Below are 9,583 nucleotides of genomic sequence, written 5' to 3' on the forward strand. Positions count from 1 at the left end.
CCAGCACCACCAAGTCTGCTGCCCCAAAAGGTGGCGAACTCAGGGATGGCTGGAAAGCAATATGCTGGGTTAGCACCTGCAGCTCAGTCTTCAGATGCCAGAGCTCTCCCTGGGAAGCCTGATGGCAGCCCAGGAGTGAGCCACCTCCCTGGGCCTCTTAGTCACCCCAAGATAGCATGGGCCCCCTTTCCCTGCCCCTTAGGGATGCTCATCTCCCAGCCCCTGCCCAATAGGAGTTGCCACTCTCGGCCACGCTGGAGTGGGAGGACACTCATCTAGGCTCCAACCCGGGGCTCCGTCCTCTGAGTGGCCCGGTCAGGCCAGGCGCTCAGGAGGCTTGGCAGGGGCAGGGAATGAGCCCCTGTGGGCCACAGGCATGCCCTAGGGACAGGGGTCAACCTTGGGCCCATGTGACAATGGGGTGGCCAGGGCAGAAGGAGGCCAGGTGGGGAGCTCGGAGGAGGACACCCTGGCTCCAGTCCTCGCTCTGCTACGACACTGTGTGACCTCAGGCTTCTATTTCCCCTTCAGCCAATGAGAAGTTTGCACCAGATGGCTGCTGGGGCCTGTCTTCCTGCTCTGACTCTGGGGCTGGGACCTCATTAGCCTGGAGCCCTAGCTGAGGGCGGGGACTGCCACCCTCTACCTGTGCCCACCACCCCGACAGTTTGTTCTGGACTCTAAGCACGCACAGGCACCACCCAGGGGCTTCTGATGACTGTCTGCTTACCTGAGTCGTAAGCAGACTTCCTGGTACATTTAGGTTAACAGCTCGGGGACCACAGACACCCAAGGCAGAAGCACCGCCCCCAGCCAGGCCACTTTCGCCTTCATGACAGTGAGCTCCACAGCTCTTAGCATTCAGGGAACTTGGCCTCTCCCTTGGCACTGAGTCAGAAGACCAGCCAGGGCCCCGTTCAGTCTCCAGCGTATCCCCTGTCGTGGGCTTAGTGGCAGGAGGTGGTGTTCCTGCAGCTTATTGGAACAGGGAGCGTGGATGAAACCACACTGAGTTTGTGGAAACTTGAGGCCCCTGAAAGGAAGCAGCCAGGCCTGCAGAAGCAACAACTGTGGATTTATTGGATGTTTTGTCATTCGTGGCTCTGAGTCTTGGGGATGTCAGAGGCTGGGAACCAGCCCAGCCAGAGCTTCCTCAGGAGCTGGGGGACCCAGCCCCCAGGCCTTTCCTCCATGAGGTCCACCTCAGAAGCCTCTAAAAAGCACAAACAGACATGCCCTGTGGGTTCCTTGCTGGGAGGAACCTTTCCCCAGGGCCAGGGTACCCTCTGGTGCCAGGGGAGCAGGTCAGCGTTGATATAAGGCTAGGCATTCCTCCAGCCCAAGCGCAGTGGCCTCAAGTCCTGCCAACCCAAGAAGGAAGCAGGAGGCAGGGGGGCTCATCAGGAAAGACAGGGCATCTGGCTACCTGGGTTTCTTCCCTCCCCTCCCTGGGGCAGGAGGGTCAGGGAGGAGCTCGGCTGTCTGTGACCTCTGCAGGGTCACTGAGATTAGAGAAGAGGGCAGTCCTGCTACAGCAGGGTGGGGTCAGTTGTCTTACCGGAAGTATATGCAGCAATGTCCTTGCGGACCTTTTTATTTTCCTGGGAAGGAAGGAGGGGGACGGTGGTGGGATGAGACAGGCTCTGCGTGGAGCAGATGGGGAAATAGGCCTCACTTCACAGGAAGTCAGGGGAGGCCAGGATTCAGACCCACTCTGCTCAGGCCATGTCTGCGCCTCTCAGCTCCTCACAGAGCTGTTGCTCGACTGAGATGGCAGTTAGGCTCAGTCATCTTGGGGGTGCCCCAGCCCCCGCCCCCCATTGCCCTCCTTCCCCAGGGCCTCTCCACGCCACCCTGCAGTGCCCTGGGGCTTCTCAGTAGGACCCATGCTGGGATGTTCCAGTCGAGGCACCAGGCTTCCTTACCTCCCAGCCTGGGGTCCCTGCCACCTCCTCCTCCTCAGATACCTCCTTCCCAGCAGGAATGGGGGAAGGAATGGGGCTGCCTGCTTCCTCTCCTGGGGACCTCATCTCCCCCTCATCCGAAGATAAGATATCAGTCTCCTCCTTGGGGGCAGCATCATTCGGTCCTCCTGTTGCCTTGGGGGTCATGGCCTGCAGGGAGGGACACGAGGGCAGAATATGGGCAGAAAGGCCCGCTGATCCCCTAACCCCTCTCCCTGTTCTGCACACCTGGAGTGTGTGTAGTTCTTTGTTTTTCCAGGGAAGCCCCTCCCTTCTCAGCTCGCGCTGTGGTAGGGTTGTAAGTTTCCTAGACGGGCCCTGCCACTCTCCCTGGGACCCCTGGCCATGAGCTGGGGCATCCCTGGGTCTCAGGGAGCTCTGACAGGAGACAGCCCCGGCCCCGGGCCCTTCCAGGGCAGGCCTCACTTACCTCGGAGTCTTGCTTCTCCCCACTCTTGACTCTGCGTCTCTACAGAGGGAAACAGGGGAAGTGACATTCAGCTATGAGTGTCTGGGAGGCCTTCCCTGCCTGGCCCATCCTCTTATTGTGTGTGCCTACCAAGGGTGCCCAGGACAGCCACCCCACCCCAGGGGAGGAGGAGTCCCCAGCCCTTACCCACCTGAGCGGTCACAGGGTAGCATTTATCCATCAGTCCCCACACTGGCCTTAAGGTCTCCCCTAAGGGCTGCACGACAAGGAGAAAGAGAGAGAGAAGGAAGGCTGAGGTGACGTATTAAGGGCTCAGCTAGGTACTAGTCCACTGTCAATGCCTGCTGCGAAGACACCTAAAGGCTACCAAGGATTTAAGGAAAACTTCACACAAACAATAATTGATGGCTTTAGAAAGATAAACTTTGCATTTACAAAACAAGTATAGGCGCTAAAATAGAAATGTTCAAACAACAATCTCTAATTCTTTAAAAACAAATATGATATTATAATAGGAATTAAAAATTAAGAATTAAAAATCCAGTCAAACTGTAGAAGGTAAAGAATAGAGAGAAGAGAGTGGGAGGTCCAACAGCTAAATCATAGATCTTTCTGAAAGAGGGAACAGAGACAACAAACTGGGGTGGCAGGGAGAGATATCAAATAAATATGTTCATTTTTTACCAAGACAATTTCCCAAAGATGAGCAACATGAGTTTCCAGAAGAGAAGGAATCGCCAAGTGTCCAGGACAATGGATGAAGGAGACCCACCCCAGATTATGCCATCAATAAATTTCAAGACACTGAGGATGAAAAGAACCTAAAAACTTCCAGAGATATGAAGAAAAAGTCTGTTTTAGGAATTCAACTTTCATCAGACTTTTCAACACCAACCCTTTGAAGCCAGAAGAAAATGAGGAGCTTCAAAATCTGTCAGAAAATTATTTCTAGTCTAGAATTCTATACCTAGCCAAACTTAGTTAAATATGAATTAAGACCTTTTCAGATATGTAGTATCTCAAGACTACCCCTCAGGAAGCAACCGGAGGTTGTGCTCCCCCCAAATAAAGAGTAACATCAGGGGCTTCCCTGGTGGTGCAGTGGTTAAGACTCTGCCTGCCAATGCAGGGGACACGGGTTCGAGCCCTGGTCTGGGAAGATCCCACATGCCGCGGAGCAACTGGACCCGTGAGCCACAACTACTGAGCCTGCGCGTCTGGAGCCTGTGCTCCGCAACAAGAGAGGCCACGATCGTGAGAGGCCCACGCACCGCCATGAAGAGTGGCCCCGGCTTGCCGCAACTAGAGAAAGCCCTCGCACAGAAATGAAGACCCAACACAGCCATAAATTAATTAATTAATTAATTAAAGTAGAATTAAAAAAAAAAAAAAAAGAGTAACATCAGCTCCCACACGTGAAAGAAGTGAAGCACTCGCCACAATGACGGTGAAGGGAGGTCCCAGCACAGCTGAGCAGCAGGCCTCAAGGACGTCCCGTCCAGATGGAAAGAGGAGGATGGAGGGCTCCATGAGCTATGTCTCCAGGGAAATGATCATCTGGATAAAACACCTAATTTGTCTAAGTGCATTGCAAGGAGATTAATTTTTTTGGTAGAGAGTTTGGATGAATTAATTATAGGTACAGAGAAAACTAAAATTTAAAAAAAAGAGGAAAAAACAAAATTATACACAAAGAGTAATCACAGTACGCTACATGACTCAGGAATACTATTTACATAGTTTTAAAATGTAAACCCTCGGGCTTCCCTGGTGGCGCAGTGGTTAAGAATCCGCCTGCCAATGCAGGGGACACGGGTTCGAGCCCTGGTCTGGGAAGATCCCACATGCCGTGGAGCAGCTAAGCCCGTGCGCCACAACTACTGAGCCTGCGCTTTAGAGCCCGCGAGCCACAACTACTGAGCCTGAGCTCTAGAGCCTTCAAGCCACAACTACTGAAGCCCGTGCGCCTAGAGCCCGTGCTCCACAACAAGAGAAGCCACTGCAGTGAGAAGCCCCCGCACTGCAACAAAGAGTAGCCCCCGCTCGCCGCAACTAGAGAAAGCCCGTGTGCAGCAACAAAGACCCAATGCAGCCAAAAATTAACTAATTAATTAAAAAAAAATAAACACAATGTAAATCCTCAATATTGATCTAAATAAAATTACAATACAAGCCTATTAGAATGACTTAAAAAAAAAGGTAAATGCTGGAAATGATATGGAACAAATGGACCCTCTCATTCATTGCCAGTGAGAATGCAAAATGGGTGCCAGCCATTTTGGAAACGTTTTACAGTTTCCTACAAAACTAAATATACGCTTGCCGCATGACCCCACAATCCCACTGCTAGGTATTTACCTAAGTAAAAGGAAAACCTATGTTCACACAAAACTTGTACATGAACATTTATAGTGGTTTTATCTGTAACTGCCAAAAAACTAGAAACAATCCAAATGTTTCTCACTTGGTGAATGGACAAACCGTGGTACATCCATGCAATGGACAACTACTCAGCAATAAGAAGGAACAAACACTGCTACACACAACTGGGTGGACCTCAAATGCCTTGTGCTAAGTGAAAGAAACCAGGCTCAAAAGACTACATACTGGGGAATTCCCTGGAGGTCCAGTGGTTAGGACTCTGTGCTTCCACTGCAGGGGCCCCAGGTTCAATCCCTGGTCAGGGAACTAAGATCCCACAATCCTGCTGCACAGCCAAATAAATAAATAAAAGACTACATACTGGATGTTTTTTTGTTGTTGTTTATTTATTTATTAATTTATTTTACTTTTGGCTGCGCTGGGTCTTTGTTGCAGCGCATGGGCTCAGTACTTGCCCCATGGCATGTGGAATCTTAGTTCCCCGACCAGGATCGAACCCACGTCCCCTGCATTGGAAGGCGGATTCTTAACCACTGGACCACCAGGGAAGTCCCTGGATGTTTCCATTTATATGACCATCTTGCAAAGGCAAAACTATGGGAACAGAAAACTGCTCACTGGATGCCAGGGGCTGGGAGTGGGGGAAAGGTTGACTATAAATGAGTATGGGGGAATTTTTTGAAATGATGAAACTCTTCTGTATCCTGGTTGTGGTGGCAATTATACAATTGCATATATTTGTCAAAACTCACAGAACTGCACACTAAAAAGGATGGATTTCACTCTGTATAAATAATACCTTAATTTTTAAAAAAAATGAGTGAAAAGAGCCCACTGTGTGGGAGAGGGACTTAAAAGCCAAAATGAGGACTTCCCTGGTGGTTCGGTGGTTAAGAATCCGCCTGCCAATGCAGGGGACACGGGTTCGAGCCCTGGTCCAGGAAGATCCCACATGCCGCGGAGCAACTAGCCCGTGTGCCACAACAACTGAAGCCCGCGCGCCTAGAGCCTGTGCTCGGCAACAAGAGAAGCCACTGCAATGAGAAGCCCGCGCACCGCACGAAGAGTAGCCCCCGCTCGCCGCAACTAGACAAAGCCAGCGCGCAGCGACGAAGACCCAACACAGCCAAAAATAAATAAATAAATAATAAAAATTAATTAATTATTTTTAAAAAAGCCAAAATGATATAAAAGTCAGCAAAAAAGCAAAAATGATACTTAAAAATTTTTAACAACTGAAGATGTCATTACTCAGAATAAAACATTTACAATGCCAAAAACTAGGATATAACTATACTGGAAGACTAGAGAAAGGTGAGATGTATGCTGGAGGTGGCAGTAAGTGTGCAGCTGTTACGAGAGCTAAATCCTCATCTTTCGTTGTAGGAATTCATTGGATAATGTTTAAATCTGAAAAATTAAGACAAAGCAGGATAAGCTTTCTGTTTAGAACCATGGAGGCAAAATCAAAGGCTTCAGCTAGAAAATTGGAAGCTGGAAAGACTTCCACCCTGGGTTGTGGGAATCATGGGTGAAGAGGATTGGGACAAAAGACAGCTAGCTTTTTTGTTTCAAGTCTGAAAACTTTGACTCCTTGAACTATGTATATGCATATCTTTGATGACAATAAAACTTTTTAAAATGAAAATTTGGTTAATTAAAAAAAAAAAAAAAAGAAGCAACATAGGACTCTGTCTCTAAGGCACCTGCCAACATGGGCCTTCTTAGGGGCTCTCCAACCTCTGAATAGTCCCTCCCTAAATATGTAGCGCACACTTCTCAGTGTTGCTGGGTCACAGATAAGCTCATCCCCACGAAAATCCTCTCTTGCCAATAGCACTAGATGGAGAGCAGGAGGCCTCCAGAGAGCAGGTATGTGGCTCTGTGTCGTCACCTTGGGCAGCCTGGGTCTAGTCACTGTTCCTCTGGGAGCCTACATTTCCTCCTCTATAAAGTGGGAGCTGCTGGCTTGCTGCGAGGTTTCAATAGACGGGCAACACCTAATCCAGCACGTGGCCCTTAGTGGGCATCCAGTGTCCATTTGTGTTTTCCTGACAGAGGGCTGGGAGTAGGGGCTTCTGCCATAGGTTCCTGGACCTGGGACATTAAAGAGGGTATGTAACCCCAGGCAGGTGTCCTGCTCACCACCACCCCATTCACATATGAGTGTAGAACCATATTCCAGGGCTACTCACATGCATTAGGGGGCATCTGTTCCTTTAGGTTTGTCTAGGTCACTGCTATGGAGCCCTGAGGTGACCATACAGCCAGCCCATGGGGGGTGGGACCTCTGTTTGACACTTTGCCAGGAACACAGGGAATTTCTCCAGAGCCCTCACATTCTCACACACACACACACACACACACACACACGGCTGACAATTTGAGATCAAGGAGTATGACCTCTATTTTTGCTACAGTGAGACGGTCCCTCTAAACTCTGACAGAGGTCCCTACCTGTGATGATTCCCCAGCAATCTCATGGTCAGGGGCTGTTTTCCCCACACACCCCTGAAAATAGTAGTACACCACTCCTGCAGGTAGATGAAGAAAGACTAGTTAAAACATTTAAAAGAGTGATGTAATTATTTTAAAATGTCAGTATTTACAATATGCCAGAAATTATATCCTTTTAAATTATTTTAATGTGTGATGAAAGATATTAGATATTAACTTACAACGTGTGAAGGGATAGTTTTTCAAAAGGTATGCAAGCAAAAATTTGAAGATCACTGCTGTAGGACATTATTTGGTTGTATGCGTTTTTTGGTTTGTTTCCGGGTTTTGTGGGGTATGCCTGGGTTTTAGAGTGAGATATGGGTTCAAATCCCAGACTCACCATGAAGGTGCAGAGGGAAGAAAGGGAAAGAAAACCAGCCTTGGCCCTGAGCAGTGTGACCAGCCCTGGGGAGCCAGGTACATGGCAGTCTCAGGAGGGGGCCTCTGGGAATCCCGGTGAGTAGCTGGAGACTGGGGTGGCTTTGAGACAAGAACCCATTCCTTGGGTCCTGCCATCATCCCCAAATTACCCCAGCACCCAGACCCTTACCTGCAAGAATGAAGATGTGTACTACATACAGGAACTTGTATAGCCTGGAAGGAAAGCAGAGCTGAGTGTGAGGCTGGGGCCTCGTGCCCTCACCAGTGGGTGCCGGTTTTCCTCCCCAGTCCAAGCCCCAGGACCTGTTCCACCAGCACTCGTCCAATCAATACTTGTGGATGAATGAATCCATCAGCTGTAACAGGGCTCAGCCTGGGCTCCCTGCTGACTGGCCGGCATGACTCTGTGCCTCTGCCTACTGCTGAGAAAGCCAGACTTGGCGCCTGGGACCCACAAGGACCCCCTGACCCACTCCCTTCTCCTTTCCTTCTTTACTTGTTTACACAGGTCCATCTTGCCTCTCCAGCCAGAAGGCAGGGACTTAGCCTTGGCTGGACATTCATAGTTGTTCATTCAAGTGCTGGATTAGCTCTTCCCCCCAAAGCCCTCCAAAGCCCTCCCTACTCTGGACTGACAGATCCCACAACCTGCATTAGAAATAATATCTCATTGTCCATCCTCCTCTTCTAGGACCCCTCCCTTGGGACAAACAGAGCATCTTTTTTTAATTTTTTTTTTTTTTTGGCTGTGCTGTGCTGCATGCAGGATGGTTCCTCGACCCGGGCCTCCACAGTGAAAGCGCCAAATCCTAACCACTAGGCCACCAGGGAACTCCCTCAAACAGAGCGTCTTGGCACTGCCAGGATGATGGCTCCCTGCCTACACACACACACACACACACACACACACACACACACACACACACACAAAGGCATGTCCCACCTGTCAGTACCAGGCCCTCCACTCTGACCCTGAGTCCCAGAGACACTATAACAGTCAGGGAAAAGGGAATATAGAACCCTATTTTCCCGTCCTTGTGGCACCAAGTGAGGGGTCCCCTTTCCTGGTCTTTTGGGGCATGGTAACAGGGCCCACCTAAACTTTACCTCTCTCTCTGGCAGCACAGACCAAACACCATTTTCAGTCTAAGAAGAAAAGATGGCAACAGTCAATGCATCACATAGACCCAGGGTCCTGGTGTTCCTTTACTCTGTGGCTTGCAGGGATTGCAATGGGCTAGAGGCAGTTGGGGGGATGGCAGGACCTCCACAAGCAGGGTTCATCCAGGGGAGAGCCTGCTGGTCACAGCTGGAGGCTAAACTCAGGATGGAGTGGGCTAGCACTAGGAGCTTGGAAAATGCTGAGGAATTTCTCCTAAGACCGCAGAGCCCCAAACAAAAGCTGGTTTCAATGTCCTCAGAGCTGGAAAGGTAGGTCCCAGGGAATCAGGATGGGAAAAGCGGGGTTGGGAGAGGATTAGGAAAAAGGTATAGCTCTATTAAACATTTGTGTAAAATGACCCCAGGTGTAGGCGGCTAATTATAATAGTAAATAAAAATGATTAAAAACCACCAACAGTTTAAAGTATTTTCTGTGTTATGCAGCATTTTTGGAATAATCTTGGGAGTACTGGGAGAGATTCCCTAGCCTCCTCAGAAATTCCCTGTCTGTCTAGAAACCCACCTTCAGTGTCAAATTGCATATAAACTGACACCGTGGTACAGTCAAGGTCTCCAGGGTGAGGTGGACCTCAGTGTGGCCTGGTGAGCCTCTGTTTCCCAAGTGAGTTCCCCATTCTCCACAGGGACTATTTCTGAATCTCTCTTTAAACCTCCAGCCCCTCCTCTGCCTTCCTCACTTTCACCAGGGAACACAGGCACTATCCGATGGGTGTTCCCTCGACTTCCTGCCGCCAAACTCACCCAT

The 9,583-nt window shown here is 49.8% G+C and overlaps 1 protein-coding gene across 1 annotated transcript; it reads right to left on the reverse strand.

Moving 5' to 3' along the window:
• Positions 1-1,091: 1,091 nt before the first annotated feature.
• Positions 1,092-8,795, reverse strand: LOC133100890 (uncharacterized). The gene is made up of 8 exons (XM_061205385.1): positions 8,764-8,795; positions 7,826-7,869; positions 7,234-7,310; positions 2,585-2,650; positions 2,395-2,433; positions 1,926-2,114; positions 1,559-1,601; positions 1,092-1,213 (listed from the first exon to the last, which is right to left on the reverse strand). The coding sequence occupies exons 1-8, from the start codon at positions 8,793-8,795 to the stop codon at positions 1,092-1,094; spliced, it is 612 nt and encodes a 203-aa protein (XP_061061368.1).
• Between the last annotated feature and the right edge of the window lie 788 nt (positions 8,796-9,583).

Source organism: Eubalaena glacialis, chromosome 11, assembly GCF_028564815.1.
Source record: "Eubalaena glacialis isolate mEubGla1 chromosome 11, mEubGla1.1.hap2.+ XY, whole genome shotgun sequence".
NCBI classification, from domain to species: domain Eukaryota; kingdom Metazoa; phylum Chordata; class Mammalia; order Artiodactyla; family Balaenidae; genus Eubalaena; species Eubalaena glacialis.

Excerpts from the sequence above, each read along its gene's own strand:
- LOC133100890 (XM_061205385.1), bottom strand. The coding sequence starts at position 8,795 with ATGGTGTTTGGTCTGTGCTGCCAGAGAGAGAG. Across the intron at positions 7,870-8,763 it reads CTGTGCTGCCAGAGAGAGAG|GCTATACAAGTTCCTGTATG; the intron begins GTAAAGTTTAGG and ends CTTTCCTTCCAG. Across the intron at positions 1,602-1,925 it reads CAGGGACCCCAGGCTGGGAG|GAAAATAAAAAGGTCCGCAA; the intron begins GTAAGGAAGCCT and ends CTTCCTTCCCAG.